At 36.2% G+C, this 18,092-nt stretch overlaps 3 protein-coding genes across 3 annotated transcripts; 2 read left to right on the top strand and 1 right to left on the bottom strand.

The window, feature by feature from the left end:
* Nucleotides 1–11,967, top strand: TTN8 (Structural maintenance of chromosomes (SMC) family protein). The gene is made up of 18 exons (XM_086662732.1): nucleotides 1–856; nucleotides 2,058–2,294; nucleotides 3,030–3,263; nucleotides 4,395–4,633; nucleotides 5,742–6,008; nucleotides 6,202–6,472; nucleotides 7,316–7,440; nucleotides 7,969–8,078; nucleotides 8,181–8,288; nucleotides 8,367–8,506; nucleotides 8,757–8,846; nucleotides 8,943–9,151; nucleotides 9,663–9,832; nucleotides 10,109–10,218; nucleotides 10,305–10,681; nucleotides 10,890–11,141; nucleotides 11,359–11,604; nucleotides 11,723–11,967. Exons 1-18 carry the CDS (start codon nucleotides 419–421, stop codon nucleotides 11,766–11,768), a joined length of 3,669 nt encoding a protein of 1,222 aa, XP_086518858.1. The 5' UTR covers nucleotides 1–418; the 3' UTR covers nucleotides 11,769–11,967.
* Nucleotides 11,968–12,958: 991 nt separating this feature from the next.
* Nucleotides 12,959–15,876, top strand: LOC147555285 (pollen Ole e I family allergen protein). The gene is made up of 2 exons (XM_086662885.1): nucleotides 12,959–13,335; nucleotides 15,416–15,876. Exons 1-2 carry the CDS (start codon nucleotides 13,181–13,183, stop codon nucleotides 15,738–15,740), a joined length of 480 nt encoding a protein of 159 aa, XP_086519011.1. The 5' UTR covers nucleotides 12,959–13,180; the 3' UTR covers nucleotides 15,741–15,876.
* Nucleotides 15,877–16,496: 620 nt separating this feature from the next.
* On the bottom strand, nucleotides 16,497–17,885 carry LOC147555284 (transcription factor MYB15-like). Its single transcript, XM_086662884.1, has 3 exons — nucleotides 17,684–17,885; nucleotides 17,406–17,535; nucleotides 16,497–17,280 (listed from the first exon to the last, which is right to left on the bottom strand). Exons 1-3 carry the CDS (start codon nucleotides 17,814–17,816, stop codon nucleotides 16,746–16,748), a joined length of 798 nt encoding a protein of 265 aa, XP_086519010.1. The 5' UTR covers nucleotides 17,817–17,885; the 3' UTR covers nucleotides 16,497–16,745.
* Nucleotides 17,886–18,092: the final 207 nt, after the last annotated feature.

The following is an 18,092-nucleotide window of genomic DNA, read 5'->3' as shown; positions in this document are numbered from 1 at the left end:
GGAGTTTATGTCAACACTTTCAACCAATTCCAAACAAGTGTTAGACTAACCCTAGATTATATTGTGTTGAAGTGTTCGGGCAACATACGGAGGTAGCGTGTGAAGTTCGGCTAAGGCGTATATTAGAACACGCCCAAAAAAACATTTGGTTTCTTCAATAATTGTCTTCCTTTTTTTTGGTTCCCGCCACTTTCACCAAATTTGCGCCATTCGTCGTCTCTTCCTGATCTTAACCCTAATTTCATCATCTTCTAAACCCTATCTCCTTCGTCCTGCTTCCAGAAAACCCTAATTTATTACTTCAAATCTTCATGGGAGGCAATCGTTCGACCTATCATCGTAACCCTAATAAACTCTAAAATCGAAACCCTAGTTAGTACCAGAAACTTCAGGAAAATCGTAATCAACAATTCTCAAGATGCCTTCACTAGCTAGTCCAGGTAAAATTGTTCGTTTAGAGCTTGAGAATTTCAAATCATATAAAGGATTACAAGTTATCGGTCCATTTTATGATTTCACTGCAATTATTGGTCCAAATGGAGCGGGAAAATCAAATCTAATGGATGCGATAAGTTTCGTTCTTGGTGTTAGATCTGTTCAATTGAGAGGTGCTCAACTTAAAGATCTGATTTATGCGTTTGATGATAAGGAAAAAGAACAAAGAGGAAGAAAAGCTTTTGTTAGACTTGTTTATCAAATGGGTAATGGATCTGAACTTCAATTTACTCGGAGTATCACAAGTTCCGGTGGAAGTGAGTATAAGCTTGACGGAAAGATTGTGACATGGGATGAATATAACAATAAATTGAAATCTCTTGGTATTCTTGTAAAGGCTAGGAATTTCCTTGTGTTTCAGGTAATCTTTATATTTCTCATACTCTATATTATAATTCTTCCCTGCAATTGAGAACTTGAAATCTTATAGTATTCAATGGGTTAAGCTTAAATAGTTGCCTAGTTGGTTGATGTTGTAGAAATGATACTTCTCTCTTTAACTGAATAAATTTTATTGTTTTACACCTGCCAATGACTGAAATCCTAATTTCAAATTTGGGTATTTTGTTATCGAAGAGTGAATAATCAGTTTTGGAACTTCTATAAACAGATAAGCAGCAAGATGTTAGGCTTTTGTGACATTTAATAAATCGTATGCACACAAATTTATTTAACTAAGATTTATTCTGGCTAAAGAATTACGTGTTTGAGGGAACGTGTTAATTTGAACTGAACACCTCCTGAATTGCCAAGTAATCAAGAGTTTACCTTTTATTCTTATCTATATGATGAGCGGTTATATAATTTTTTCCTAGAAAGAGTCGGGGACATTTCTAAATTTGCTGCCAAAATTTGATTAATAATGGGGCATTTGACGAGTTGGCAAAACTTTTTTAGCATTGTGGTTGTATCCCCCTGTTTACATGATTTCATTTTAACGTAAAATCCGCATATCCTCTTATAGAATAGAGAAGTCTTTTGAGCCCGTTTGGATGCCAATCCTAAGGTCATAAACCTAAGGATGCATCATGCAAGAAGGAAAATAGAGGACGAAGATGAATGAAACATCACTCTCAAAATTTTCTTTTGTGTATGATCTGGATTTACGAAATTATTTATAGAATACGAGCTTAATTAGATAAGATTTGTGTTGAAGTTCAGGATGAGCTTGCATCCACACAGCGGTGCTTGGGTAGTAATTTCAAGCATTAACTAACCGAAAAAATCAAGGGGGCTGTGATTGAAATCACGAGTCTCAGAGTATGTCTCTATGGTTGATAATGCTAAACCTGTACCATGGAATACTTCCTTCCAGACCCAAAAAGATATGTGTATGATCTATATATATATATATATATATATATATATATATATATATATGCACGATGCATATCGAACCTCATGTTAATTTGTAAAGCATCAATAACACTTTTTTGATACTGACATTTCTTCGACAAGGTATATTCGTGGTAAATTTAATTTCAACTACACTAAAAATGTTTACCTAGATTTATATTTAAGTTTGAAGTTTGGTGCGTATAGTTAATTAATTTTGTACGTAGGGTGATGTTGAGTCAATTGCGTCAAAGAATCCCAAAGAACTTACTGGGCTACTTGAGCAAATCTCTGGTTCGGATGAACTTAAGAGAGAATACGAGGATTTGGAGGAGCAGAAGGCAAGGGCAGAAGAAAAATCAGCACTTGCATATCGCAAAAAACGGACCATTGTTACGGAGAGGAAGCATAAAAAGGAGCAGAAAGAAGAGGCAGAAAAACATCTTCGTTTACAAGAGCAACTGGTATTGACCATAAGTTATTTTCTTGACCTAGTTATTTTCCATATACGTCAGCTATTGGATTTGTGCATCCTTATGTCGGACAGTTGCCTTTGCTACAACATCTTGCATATGCACGATTTTTGTTTGTTTCTTTAATGTTCAAATGTGATGCAAAAAAGAATTTATCATATGATTAGTCTTTTTTGGTACATAGGCTGTCACTTCGGTACTTTTCTCAAGAGTGCTCTCGAAACAAGGTATATACTGTCCCACCCTGGCTTTTCAGCTACTGGTATTAAGAAGTCAAAAACTGGACTTTCTCTAGAAGCAGCCTTGAGCTACCAAGCATAAAAGGCAGTTTCTAGTTCAAATCGCTCATTTTAGGTTTATTCATATCTTTTGATGTATCTTCTCTCTTTTTGGATTCATGAACTTGATGTGGTAATGTATCAAACACCAAATAGCAAGCGTCTGTGCTCTAGTAATTCAGTAAGAGCCTAAGAGCAGTTCAAGAGTTTTACGCTGCATGCCTGTTGTTCATTTGAGTTCATCTTAATAAGTTGCTTCATTGAAGGCAATTTTTAGGGCCTATTCTAACAGTAACCGACTATCAGTCATAGACTGTTGCATGCTATTACTATTGCATGCTTTGTCACCTTTCTCATCTAAACGTATCTCTATGTTAGCTTTGTCTTATTGAACTCTAACACGCTTGTACTTCGTAATCATGAATTCGTTGATCTGATATATCTGCAGAAATCTTTGAAGAAAGACCACTTTTTGTGGCAATTACATAATCTAGAGAGGGATGTGGAGCAGCTAAATGCGGACCTTGAATCTGAAACAAAGAAGCGTGAAGCTGTTCTGAAGGAGCAAGAGAAATACGAAATTGAGGAGAGTGAAAAAAAGAAAGAACAAGCTAAATGCCTCAAAGATATTACATTATGTGAGAAAAAGATTTCAGATACCAAAAGTAAGCTTGACAAGAAGGTAAAATCCACACTTACATGGAGAATGATAATGTTCTTCAGTGTTGGGTTGGACTATTTATTCTCACTTTCAAAGTTACAAATTTTATAGATTTTATAGCCTACAACCAGATTTCCTATTTAATGCATTGCATTACCTCTGTAGTAGCATAAGTCATATGATAAATACATATCTGACAAGCTACCGCCTGTAAGAAAACTGTCACCTGTACCAGCAACATTATAGCAGAGGTACCTTAATTGTTGAATAGAAGATGCATTGGTTCTAGTTCAGTAACAATCCCTTTACTCTGTCAAAGGCAAAGAATTGGGATAAAATATTATTACTGTTATTTAGGGAGAACTGTTTACTTGGAGTAGAGGGAGAGGTGGGGTAGATGTCACCTCTGCGTTGGATTCATTCGTAGCTACCGTACGAGGTTTCTCTAGTAGATCTGTCGGGTTGTCTCCTTTGTTTTCCTATATTTGGTTGTATCCCTCAAACTTACAAGTGACAATCTCGTACTCTTTCCAGTCGATCTCGTAAGTGACAATGACATAATCTATCTCCTGTATTTTTTTTAATCTAAATGTTTCTCATTTGCAACTCAAATTAGCTAGAGAGACATTCTTGACTCCATTCAGTTTTCTGAAGAAGTTTCTTAAGTTGTGTTACTCTCTTAATACAGTTTTTTAGTACCTGAAGAAAATAACAAATAGAACTCGTATATAATGCCGCCTAGTTACTTTTTCTTAAGTTGTGTTACTCTCTTAATACAGTTTTTTAGTACCTGAAGAAAATAACAAATAGAACTCGTATATAATGCCGCCTAATTACTTCAGTTTAATGTTACTTTTCTTAAATATCTGCTACCATCAAAACAAGAAGCATTTAATGGTTACGAGAATGTTTTGTTTAAATAATGTGATCATCTATTAGCACGTTATCCTACCATATGTATTTCGGGGTCACTTAACACAGATGAAAGGTAATCAGTTTGTCTAAAAGTTTTTCCCAAGGTAAACAACTTTAGTTGTTGCTGGCGGAATAGCCATTGGTCTTGGTATGAAATGACATGTTCTGTTTATTTGTTTGACTAATATCCACTCCCTACTGGTAATATCAAATTATATGTAACATTTCTGTTTACAGCAACCTGAGCTTCTGAAATTAAAGGAGGAGGTATCTCGCATTAATTCAAAAATCAAAAGTAGAAAGAAAGAGCTAGAGAAGAAGAGAGAAGAGCGGAGGAAGCATGATGAAGTAATCAGACGGATAGTTAACGATTTGCAAGATGTGACAGAAAAATTAAATGATCTGAATGAGAAGGGACAAGATAGGTCTGAGAAACTTCAACTTGCTGATACCCAGGTTATGGAATATCACAGGATGTAAGTCTGCATTTTCTATATATTTTGGAGCATGCCACTTCCTAATTTTGTTGCAGCCTAATTTTCTATATTTACTATTAAATTTGGGCACACAGAAATTTTTGCAGTAGTTGCTTACTATGTTTCTCATTCGCTAAGTGTTTCGGAAGTTGAGATCTTTATTTTGTCCAATGGACACCAGACATGATAATTTCATAAATTTGAATTTCAGCTCAGAACCACTTTAATGGCCTTGGAGGCTGCTACCACTAGCACTAATGCTATCTATGCTCGACTTCCTAAAGCTCTCACAGTTGGTCACCAGCTCAGACTGATGGGTGTTCAGTTCGGACAATATATTTAGTCCTAACAAAGAAAAAAAATGACTTTATTAGCCTGGACCTTCTTGTGTTGTATTTGTGGGTCCCTCAAATTCAAATGCTGAGATAGGCATGCAATCTATTTTCCTACTGATTGAGAAAGATTATCAAATGTTCCTTTTCCTTAGTAATGTATACGTCACCTCTTCCTCTAAATTTCTTTTTTAGTTTTGTGTATAACTAGAAGTCTTCACCAATTGTTTTCTCGTAATTGTAATTCATTAGCGTTCAAAATATTGGTGCTCTAATTATAGATCTAAGGGTATTTTATTGCAACTTTGAACCTCATATATCTTATACATTCTTTTCCACCGGTTCTACGTAAGTATATGCCTTGAGGGGTGCGAGGAATCAGGAATGTATTCCATAAGACTCTTAGTTAGAAAACCAACTATTGCATGCTTTTAGTCATGTGAAGGTCACACTCCCCATTGAATGGAATGCAAACAAATTGATAGTTGTTGCAGTATCTCTGTGAAATTCAGACCCAGCCTAAAGTTATTATTAAGACAAAAGATATGAAATCTGCGATAAAATGTAATTGTTGGAAGTTCGTAGTGTTATTTGCAACACTATTACTTGTAGCTCGTAATTGTGGGGCAGGTGTTGTCCATCTTTTCGTAAACTGAACTTAATATGCATAACTGATCATTAGCAGTCTGGCATGTTGTTGTTATTTGTTAATAACTTGTTTACAAGTTTCTCACTTGTACTGTTGGCTGGTAATCGGCCAATGTAATTTTGTGCAGTAAAGAGGATGCGGGGATGAAAACTGCAAAGCTGAAAGATGAGAAGGAGGTTAAGGATAGGCAACACCAGGCTGATATCGAGGCCCAGAATAATCTGGAAGAAAATCTTCAGCAGCTAAGGAATAGGGAGCAAGAAATTAAATCACAGGAGGAGCAAATGCAAGCAAGATTGAAAAAGATTGTCGATGCTCTACGGAAACATACTCAAGAGCGTGACAGGGTGAAGAAGGAGCTAACTGAGATGCGAGATAAGCATAGGGAGTCGAAGTAAGTCAGCATGGGCACCTGTCTTATTCCCCTTTGGGGATAGTCCTCTTATGTTGTTTAGACATTATCTCGTTCTGATTGTTTATGGAATTCATCCTTCTGTTGTTGCTCACTGAAGCAATTTTGTCTTCAGTTTCTGAACATATTATCCACTCAATCAGTTGATCATTTGAATACAAATTTTGTTATGCAGGAATAGATATGAATCTCTAAAGGTTAAGATTAGTGAAATAGAAAATCAGCTGCGTGAACTTAAGGCCGATAGGTATGAAAGTGAACGGGATGCTAAAAATTCTCAGACACTTGAAACTCTCAAGCGCCTTTTCTCTGGAGTCCGTGGTCGTATAACTGAACTCTGTAGGCCAACACAAAAGAAGTATAACCTTGCCGTTACTGTCGCTATGGGTAGGTTTATGGATGCTGTTGTAGTTGAGGATGAACACACAGGAAAAGAATGCATTAAGGTACGCATTATGTGCATCAATTTGCAGTTATTCATTTTCTGCTACCTGTCTTTATAATCATATATTTCCTCCATGTTGGAATGCTGTTGTGTTGGGAATGTCATTAAAACTCCGTGATGTACAATATAGAAAAGACTACGACGCCCTCTCTTAACTCTGAATTTGAAATTTGAAATAGAACTACACAATTTTTACACTTCGTATAATCTTCTCTTTGGAGTCTGGAGTTGCTAATTCGTCTTTGTGAGCCTCATTCCTCAGATCCATAAAAATTCTGATAAAGTGGTTTCCAAAGTTGTTACTGAAATGACCTGGAAAGAGGTGTAATTATTAAACAACACCAAATAAACAGTAAATATATTCACTGTACGACTGGGGTTTTCGACATGGGCTGCACTGTAAAACCCAACTTCTGCTATGAGTTAAGCAATTGATCACTCTCAAGTTGGAAGTGCGGGAAGTGATCCACTTATTCCTGATACTCATCCCATATGTATGAGTCTCCCCAGAGACTGAATTTGTGTAATTATGCACTTCAGATTTTCTATTAATATTTCTGATGGATTGTACCCTTCACTGTTAGGGATGAAAAACAGTCGAAGATTCTAACTAAATGTTTAAGGTTATAAGAATGCAAAATTCAATTATATTCGTGGTAGTACTCTATATTATTTTAAGAATCCTTTTCTCATTTGGTTTGACGTTGACGACCTGTTGTGTACTTGTGCAGTACAAACCTAAATAAGAATTGGTCTTTATTCTATATTGCATCTTTTTATTAATGGGAACATGATAAGATATTTCATCGTATGAACAAAAATCCTTGCTGTATTGCATTTTCAGTACTTGAAAGAACAACGGCTTCCTCCTCTGACTTTTATACCTCTGCAATCAGTACGTGTAAAGCCAATAATTGAGAGGCTACGGACTTTAGGAGGAACTGCAAAGCTGATCATTGATGTTATTGAATATCCTTTCTTATATAGCTTGACACAAGTGCTTATTTGGTTTTGTTATTTTTAAGTTAGATGAATCATGAAAATATATGCCCTTCATTAATCATTTCTATTCTCAGGTGCCTTGTTTATTTTCTCTTGATGTTAGGTGCACATGGAACTGATAGACCCTCAGTCCGGTCGTTGTTATCTTTTGTAGTTTGATATAGCTTGCACTATATGGTGGTTCCTCAGTTTCTGATTAGGAGTCTAGGACATGTTCTGTCAACTATAAACGTTATCACATTTCCATCATTATAGTAAGGTCATTAGTTCTAAACTTCTAATAGATGATATTTTTGACCCTTGTGTTATGTGACTAAGTGGACTCAGGTAACTAACAAGCTAATGAAATGGAATTTGACACGTCCACATGCAAGTTTTTGGTGAACTTCATAGCACAAGTTTGATGGTGATTCTAATGCTTTTAAAATTGATGTTCTTCAAGTTGTTCTTCATGATGCATGCAAAACTTTTATTTTTGTAACTTAACAATAGTACGTTTGATCCATCCTTGGAGAGGGCTGTGATATATGCAGTAGGACAAACCTTAGTCTGTGACAGGCTTGAAGAAGCTAAGGATCTTAGCTGGAACAGGGATAAGTACAAAGGTAATAGAGATATATATCGCCATTTTGCTTAAACTTTTGTGTTTCTAAATTTTGCTTTCATCTTCAAACTGGTTTTGTTTGATCGTGTTCTGTACTCTGTAGTGGTTACTGTCGATGGGATTCTTCTCACGAAGTCCGGAACAATGACGGGTGGGATTAGTGGCGGAATGGAGGCTAGGTCAAAGCAGTGGGATGATAAGAAAGTTGAAGGTTTTTAACCTTTTGTTACCGCTGTCTTTTGGGGTTTCATTCTTACCACGTCAGTGTTTAACTGATTTAATTACACAGGGCTAAAGAGAAGTAAAGAACGATACGAGTCAGAAATGGAAGAACTAGGATCAATTAGAGAGATGCAGATGCAAGAGTCTGAAGCCTCTGGAAAAATTTCAGGTCTCGAGAAGAAGATCCAGTATTCGGGGATTGAGAAGGTAACTGAACGGCTTGCAGAAGTGTTCTGTTCTCTATCTTCAATTTCAGGATTTTATGAAGTAATAAGTTGTATTGCACCACCAGAGGGTGTTCTACTTTGGCCTGTTTATTGCAATTTCAATTTTATCGTTTTTAACTAGTTCAACAAGTTTTGTAGCTATTAGACAAGGTTTGCAATCAAGGTGGCTAGTCTAATGCCATGAAAGCGCAGGTTAATCTACTCGATTTAATTGAAATTTGGTGTCACAGATAAATATTGAGGGTAAGCTGTCAAAGTTGAAGGAAGAAAAACAGACCATTAAAAGTGAAATTAGTAGAATCGAGCCTGATCTTCAGAAGGTGGTTTGATCTAGCGGTCTTCTATTTTTTCCTCATGATTTAGCATTAGCAATACCTTGGAGCCTATTGACTTAAATCTTGCTATTCCACTTGCAGTTAAAAACACAAATAGGTAATAGATTGACCGAGATCACGAAGCTTGAGAAGAGGATCAATGAGATTGTTGATCGAATTTACAGGGACTTTAGTCAATCTGTTGGAGTTAGTAACATCCGTGAATATGAAGAAAACCAGCTCAAGGGCGCACAGCAGATGGCTGATCGAAGGGTTAGCCTGAGTAGTCTTAAGGCAAACTTGACGTCCCAGTACGTTCTCAATTTATGATTTATAGCGCGACTGCATTATTAGATGCTATAATCAGTCTTTGTGTCTCTTTTAGGGCTTATGCAAATGCATGGCCATCCAACATGACTTTTGACAGTGTAGTCATGAAAATTGGTTTTTTTGGCTGGTACAGTACCTATGCTTAATATTTTGCGAGGGGTTACATCAGAATGGCATGAAGAATTTTGTACCAATTAAGAACACGGGGATAATAATCTTGTTAGAGACTGAAAATTCCTTAGCATGTTCCAAGATAAAGGCAAAAAAGTAATAGAAAATGCTCATGTCAATAATTCCTTCTCCTTCGAGGAGATAAATTCCTTCTCCTCTGAGGTTAAGAGGTCCTTTTCATATTCTAGATAGGTTGCAAGCTGAACAGGATGAGTACCTCCTAACTAGGCCCTAAATGCTGGTAGAAATATACGAGAAAATGTAATTGGTCATGTAGTATACTTCAGGAAATGAGAGATACTCTACTGTCCTTATTGTCAGGTTGGAGTATGAGCAAAAGCAGGACATGAGTTCACGTATCACAGACCTGGAATCTCTCCTTGAATCTTTGAACAAAGAACTAGAAAAGGTGCAGAAGAAAGATGCTGACACCAGACAAGTAACAGAGAGAGTTGCAAGCGAGATAGATAAAATGAATGAAGAACTTCAAGGTACTGTTTAACTTTTCATATTCGTGATGAGTTTTAGTAGCCTAGTAGGTAAGCAGGATATTTTTCTCACGGCTCTTCCTTAAGCGAAAACGAGTGCTAAACAGTGAGAAAGTAATCAGAACTCCCCACTCCGACCTGCTCCCTAGTCCACTATTTTTCTCATCAGGCATTGTCTTTGCTGCAAATTCGGGTTGTCCAGTATTCCTATATATTCTATTTGGTTACTATTACTATTTTTCCCTCTAAATGATTGTTCGTTTCTGTTTATATATGTAGAGTTCAAGTCCAAATCTGACAAGTGTGAGAAGGCCTTGCAAGAAATGAAGAAACAAAAATCTGGCATTACAACAAACATAGGAAAACTGAATCGCCAAATAAATTCTTTGGTTAGATTTCAATAAATTATGTACACATTTCCTTCAAAAGGTTCTTCCTAGGAAAGTAAACATTTTCCATCTCTTTGGTGATGCAGGAGACACAGATTGAACAGCTACAATTACGAAAACAAGAGATATTGGAGAAATGCGAACTAGAACAGATACAACTGCCTATTTTGGAGGACCCAATGGAAATAGGATCTTCTACACCATCACCGGTTTTTGATTATAGTGGGCTAAAGAGATCATATCTGCAGTTAGGTCAATCTGCGAGGGAGAAGCTTGATTTAGAATTCAAACAAAAACTGGATACCTTAGTCTCAGAAATTGAAAGAACAGATCCCAACTTGAAAGCACTGGAGCAGTATGAATCTCTTCAAGTGAAAGAAAGAGAAGTGACTGACGAGTTTGAAGCTGCTAGGAGAGAAGAAAAAGAGATTACTGACAAGTACAATGCAGTCAAAGGAAGGAGGTAAAATTTCTAGGTTTACTCCAAAACCAAAATTTCCATTGGACCAAAAGAGTCCACTTGGTGATATGCATTTATCTGGATCTGATTTTTGGTTTGTCGAAGTATTTCAGCTTTTCTAACCATAGTTTATAAAGGATGAATTATATCAAAAATATAATTAAGAAAAATATTTGCAAGTTTATCAACAACTGTTTCTCTACTGATGCAGGTATGAGCTTTTCATGGAAGCTTTCAACCATATATCGAGTAATATTGACAAAATCTACAAACAACTTACAAAGAGTAGCACACATCCGCTAGGTGGGACTGCATATCTGAATTTGGAAAACGAGGATGATCCTTTTCTACATGGCATAAAGTATACAGCCATGCCCCCAACCAAGCGCTTTCGTGATATGGAACAATTATCTGGTGGAGAGAAAACTGTTGCAGCACTCGCATTGCTTTTCGCTATCCATAGGTTCATTCTCTCTCTCTCTCTCTCTCTCTCTCTCTCTCTCTCTCTCTCAATTAGTAGCTTTGCATACCAATCGCATGACAGCCCTGATATTGACTCTCCTAACACCTTTCTACGAATGTAAACCTAAAACAGTCTAGGTGATTCTGATCAACTTGATATGATATAATATGAACATCCCATGGTTGCTGAACTTAATTTCTGTCATAAATGGGTTCAGTTACAGGCCTTCTCCATTTTTTATACTGGATGAGGTTGACGCTGCCTTGGATAATCTGAATGTCGCCAAGGTTGCTGGGTTCATCAGGTCAAAATCATCTGATAATAGTCTCAGAGAAGGTGGTAATACCAGTGGAGAAGACACCGAAGGAGGAAGTAGTTTTCAGAGTATCGTAATCTCTCTCAAGGATAGTTTCTACGACAAAGCTCAAGCACTTGTAGGAGTTTATAGGGACTCTGATAAAGGGTAAATCACATATTTTCACTCTTCAATTGCTTATTCATCTCTTCTATGTATTCATACATTTTATAACTTGGTACTCATATATTTTATATTGATCTATTTATAACTCAACTCATGGCAGTTGCTCGAGGACACTGACTTTCGATCTCACCAAATACCGAGAGTAGATGGAGTCTGCGCTTACAAGATGCGGGTACGACGCAAATTACTCATGTCTGCAGAAAACAAGTTAAAGGAATGAAATCTTACTGTAAAAATTGTGTGCTTGGGGTAGCTTTTGTAGTATATTATGAACATGAGATGATTTATGTAGGAGGATCCATCAAGTATTTGCTTTTAGGATATAAATGCATCTTTAATTAACTATCTTCTGATAGGTGGAAGCTTGGTTTTTATGGACAAAAATAAAACCCTAGTTTAAGTAACAATGTTCGATGACTATTATCTGTTTACTACTGTAAATAAGCCAAAATGGGACTGTCTGGATTTGAGGGAGGGACCTTATTAATGGCAATGGTACTGACATGAATAAGATACTATAAAATTCACGTGAAGGGGCAGGACAATTTCAGTAGTACAACCATTACAAATGCCCTACTTTTTGTAAGAGGTTGGGGTTTTCCATTTCCTAATTAGAACCAATATGTATAAACTAATTCATATTAGTCACTAATTCTTTATTAGTGGTTAACAACCCAAAGACTAGGAGATAATGTGATCCATATTGGGAGAGTATGGTTTTCTTCCAAATATTTTTTTTCTTGTAATTTATAGGTAAGGTAAAGTAATGTTAAAGGGTGACGTGCTTCCAAGTTACTGACCGAAATGTTTGTTTTGGCATTTTTTGTCTCACAATTTGAAAAGGCTTTAGTATGTCTTACGAGGAGCATCACACTTTCTCCCGAACATAGAGGGATTTGTACTTCTACAACACATCCTCTTAAGACCACGTGTTATAAGAGGTGCTAGTGATATTATTCATTTTGGCAGTTTAAGGTTTCATAGTTGTAATAAAGTCTCTCTACTCAGGAAAAGGATCCTTAACCCTTTACATGGAAACACCTTGGTCCTCCCACATTTCTACCCCAAGTAGTTCACATGACAATATTTCCGTTATCTGTTATATTGGTATCATATGAAATAAAACCACGATATATATAACGAAATCTTCCGAAAGAAAATCAGCCAAAGGGTTAAGCCACATACCAAATTACACAAACTTTGGCTTCTTTTAACCTTAAAAGTTGGTTGTTACACATACTAGAAAATACTCTCCATGTACCAAACACCACAAGGGTAGTTTCGTCTATTTAAAATGTCTGAGAAAACGAAAGTTTCAAGAAAATGGCTCTAATACCCAGATTCGACCAGACATTTAAAATATCAAATGAGAGACTACTAGTAGTCTAGTGAAGAAGGTATGTCCTAATCACAAGAAACAAACAACTCACCTTTTTCAACTTCTCCTTCTTCAAACTAAAGACCAGAGACTAGAGAGAGAGAGAGAAAAAAGAAGCTTGATAAAGAGATCATCAGTCTGGAACCAGAAATCTAGTGTTGTTAAGAAACAAAAGGAGAAATGGGTAGTAGCTCTTCTTTACTGAGTCGACTTTTTCTTATCTTCTTCCTTATCGGTTTTGTTGCTTCAACATCAACGACAATAACCAGTAGAAGGAGAGAAATGAGAATGCCTGGATTTCTCTATACAAGAGTCAGAGGAAGATGCACCCCTCAGTAAGCTTATCCCCTTACAATCTCATCTCTCTCTCTCTCTCTCTCTCTCTCTCTCTCTCTCTCTCTCTCCTATTAAACAAAAATCAAGTTATGGGTAGAGCTCAAAATCTCTAAAATGGTGGAAACCCTCAAGTCACTGAGTTTTGACTAGAAAATATTGGACCGAGTTAACTCATTTCTGACCATTTTTTAGCTACTGTTGCAAATACCCTAATCTCATAGTCTTTTTTTAAGTTCAATCTTCTTCTTATTTTTAAGCTTTAAAGAAGCATATCTGTATATACTGACTTGGTTAAATGGTTAGAGATAATCTGACTAGTTAACTCAGTGAGTTGGTTTCTAGTAGAAATTAACTTCACCCAGCAAGTAACTGTGAAAATGTTTTAGCTCTCAAACTGAAAGAGTGAGTTCATAAGTTCAAGATAGAGTGGACCCACCCACTGACCCACCATCTATTGTATCAGTAGATCTAGACCATTCAATTCAAAATCTGTGGGTGACCCATCTTTTGATCTGCTAAACCCTAAGATTGATGATTCTTTGGTCCATATATGGTCTCACCTACTTCAATTATGAGTCAGACTAGTCTCATGCTTTTGACCTTTTTAGGTTTACACTGATCTCAAGTTTTATTCTTTAGTACTTCAATAACATTGAAACTAGTTTTGATGCTGTTTTTTAGATCTATGTTAAGTTTCAATCTTGCTTTTTTTTCCCCTTTTTTAAGTTTGTTTATTTTAAGACCCTTTTATTATTCTTTAATTTTACTATGGTTAAGGTTAAATTAGTATATTAACCAACTGTAAGTAGAATGCTTTTGTTTACCCCATACTTAAGGGGGGTTAACTAGAACAATAGTGATACAAGTACTTCCTTGGTGACTCCCTGATGACCTCCTCCTATTAAGACAAAGAGTATTTTGGTCTTTTCATCCAGAAAAAAGACTAAAGTACCCCTTGTCTTATTAGCCACTTACACAAGGAGATCACCTAGGGTGTCACTAAAGAAGTACTTGTATCACTGTTGCCATAGTTACTATTTTGGTTTTTTTCATCCAGAAAAAGACCAAAGTACCCCTTGTCTTATTAGCCACAAATCACCTAGGGAGTCACTAAGGAAGTACTTGTATCACGGTTGCCATAGTTAATGAGAGTTAACTAGAACCCGACTAATCACTAAGTGAGTTTGGGCATTTGTTTGAAGACTAACAAAATTAAACCCATGATAAAAACTAAGATGCAGATCCTATTTGATTACAATGTAGATTAAACACTTTTGAGATTGTACACTTAAACAATATTAGATTCACATCAAGATGCTCAAGACAAATACAAACTCCATTAAACAAAAATATGTCATTTTTGTCTTGTATGAATCTGAATTAAGATCCGAAATGTAGTTAGCAATAGTTTACTTTGTCGCATGTCCTTGCAAGATACGGGGTTTTGTTCCTGTGGAAGGCTCCACAAGCGCCCCGAAATGGTCTAGACGCTTACTTAGCTTGAAACACACATATAACCTAGGCTCGGGATGCTCATCCCAAGTGGTGTGGAACTATTACTCGTGCATCATTGCCTATATTTATCTCCCTAGTAAATCGGATCTTTACCACAAGTCCTTATCTCATACCCCAATATACTTAGTTGAAATACATACAGCCTAGATGATTCCTTTAAGATCTAACTAACCCAATTGGGATTCAGATAGATACAACCTTAGGTGGTTTTTGTTGTATCTCCAAGTCAGGTTCGACATCTGAATACACTCGGGTTTGCTTTCAATTGGCGTATCTCTATTTCGTGATGCCTAACTCGTCTGAATAGCTTACTCGGTTTGATTTTTGTTCTATTTGCTTTGGACATAAAATAAGGCTGTCTATACCAAGAGGTTGTTCTCCGAGACAACATGTAATGACTGTTCACTGTTTTCCCCTTGACTAAGATAAGACATATTCAGACGGTTCAGATTCAAATTATGAGAAGATAAACAAAAACTGGCTTAGTAGAAGCTCAACTCCAAAGTTTTTGTTGAGAATCTAGAGTTCGGATTTCTGAAATTTCTGCTTGTTTTTTCCCTGCAGGTTTTGGAGCAGCAGAAGAGAAGAATGGCCAAGAATGGTTCCACAGTCATCTTCAGTATCAAAAGTATTTGGATCAAGAGCTCTCGAGCGATACAAAATGGACTTGACAGTATTAGAAGCAACAGAGAGGAACGACGATGGTAACAACCCATTTTCGAACTTGTTGAAGCAATCAAGTGCAGCTCTTCTCAACTCTTATTCGAGAACCGACTTCCCTTACTCAGCTTGGGAAGTGAAAACTCTTGTAATTCAAGCTCTTGTCTCAGAGGAAGCTGCAACTCTTCAAGCCGAACATTTCTCTATTGCTAATGAAGCTTGTACTTAGACTGTAATTTGTGTTTGGTTTCCTGTTATGTAGATTTTCTGTTTAGTTCTTCTGCTAATGTAGTTTGGATTTCATAAGGATTCTTTTAAATGATTTGAATTTAGAAGTATTGCTAATATATATTGTGATTCAGGTCCGACAATTGTCTAACACTGTGTCAAATCTGATCTTTCCTCACCAAGTTATGTTTGTCCTAGTCTGATAGTTTGTGTGAGATTGAGTAGAAGACAATGATTCAGAGGCAGATAAGGATGCTATTGTTGGATTTGTTGGATTTGTTTCGAAGATGTTGAATTTTTTCAGAGCCAAAGCTATGATTCCATGTTAGAAAAGAGTTCATGAAAGTCTTGGATGGTTCTTCGCGTAGTCTGATTCTGACTCAAACGAACCCAAAACCAACTGTTCAGACGAGTCATACAAACCATTTTGAAGTACTCACTCATGAGTCATGTCGATTCAAACCTCAAGTTAGATTTCAGGGCTAACTTAGAAATGAGTCATGTCGATTCGTACCATTTTGAAGTACTCACTCTCTTGTTCTCTAGCTATAGCGATTACACTCTTCTTGTACTTGATGACTTTTTCTGTTCTAGTAATTGTAAAATTCGAGCGCTAGTCTCTCCAATGGAAAGACATATATTTGTTACCACTAAACCAAAGTGAACTTCACTGGGACGACTTGTAATTGATTATATAATACATATATTACACAAGGGATTCATTTTGGAAATTTCAATCATTTCAAATACAACTATGTCCCTATCAAATGTCATAAGCTTTATTTCTATTGTCCATATATGTCATTATCGATCCATACTCTATACAAGGTATATAAATTCTCGACCTTAAGTACATTATGACATACATATTTCAAAGGTTCTCCTCCACCGCGTCAACCGTTACATTTTCTAAAAAAAAAAAGACTTGCAGTGACAGATATTTATTTTTTCGGGATATAGTAAGATTAGAACTATGGTTTCTACAGTAAGATAACAAAATTAAGACTCAGGACTGCAAGACTGATTCCTTCAATAAACTGTACCAAAAATCCATTTCATTGGAGTTGGAACATGTCTCTGAACATGAAGGAACTTCGACGTGTGGGTTGTTTGTTATTTCAGTAGAAATGTCCCCTTCTTCGGTCGAAAATACATCTGACCAGAAATTTTCGTCAAAATCGAAAATACTTCCTGAAAAATCTGTATTTTCGTCATTCGTGTTCATGTTTAGGCAACTGTTTTCGACCGTTGCAGTTGAAAACTCAGTAGTAGAGGAAGAAATGTCACTTGAAGAGTGTTGTGGGGATTGAATTTGACCATAATTTTGATTTTCATGTGTTTGTGGGTTCTGCTGATGATTCACTGATTCTGATAATGCACTTGTTGATTCAGATTCACATTTTGATTTTTTGAGAGAATGATGTTTGGTTTGATGGGTAGCTTGATTCTCATGTTTAAGCTTCTTCTTGATATAAGTGTGCCATACGTTTTTAATTTCGTTATCTGTTCTCCCCGGTAATTTGCCTGCTATAGCAGACCACCTAAAGAACAAAAAAAAAGGTATGATTAGTACGGAATATTTGAGGTTAATGCATATAGATTAAGTATATTCAGGTTCCTTGTGAATTTTATTATAATATACTTAATTAAGAGAATCAATACACACCTATTTCCGAGCCTTTCATGTAACTTGATAATAGTTTCCTCTTCTTCTTCAGTAAAATTTCCTCGTTTAATATCTGGTCTTAAATAATTTATCCATCGAAGTCTACAACTCTTCCCACACCTAAGTAAACCTGAAAATACCCACAAATTTTAAGTCTTAAATATCTTGAGAAAGATGACATTTTTAGTTTTCTTAATTGTTAAAGAACTCACTATTACTCACAAAAAAGTTAATTTACAAATAAAACGAAAACGATATATCATGTATATATAAATTACCTGCTTGTTTAGGGAGCGCCCTCCAATTTCCGTGGCCGTAAAGTTGAATATAAGAGATCAAAATATGATCTTCTTGAGTAGTCCATGGCCCTTTCTTCAATCCCATTTTCTCACAGCATGGAGCTCTCACCATTTTTGTCTTTGTTTATTTTCTCTCAATTTTGATATGTTTGTAAGTTAGCTTAGTTCATTGAGTTCAACTATTGAAGCTTGATCTTGGGTTTGTATTTATAAGTGAAGGGTAAGAGTTTGAGGGGACACCTATCCTTTTTTAAAACGTGTTAAAGGTAAGTCCAAGATTTTTGTGAATAATTCAACAAAATGACTTTCTTTCTCTAGAAAGCTAATTGAGGGCACTCCTATGAATGGGTCCCATATCATTAAATATGGGCATGCACATTCTTTGACT

The sequence above is a fragment of the Eschscholzia californica genome, unplaced genomic scaffold, assembly GCF_041429995.1.
Source record: "Eschscholzia californica isolate CP2 unplaced genomic scaffold, dmEscCali1.0.p SCAF_2, whole genome shotgun sequence".
In the NCBI taxonomy this organism is placed as follows: domain Eukaryota; kingdom Viridiplantae; phylum Streptophyta; class Magnoliopsida; order Ranunculales; family Papaveraceae; genus Eschscholzia; species Eschscholzia californica.
This window is presented reverse-complemented; position numbering and strand designations above follow the sequence as displayed.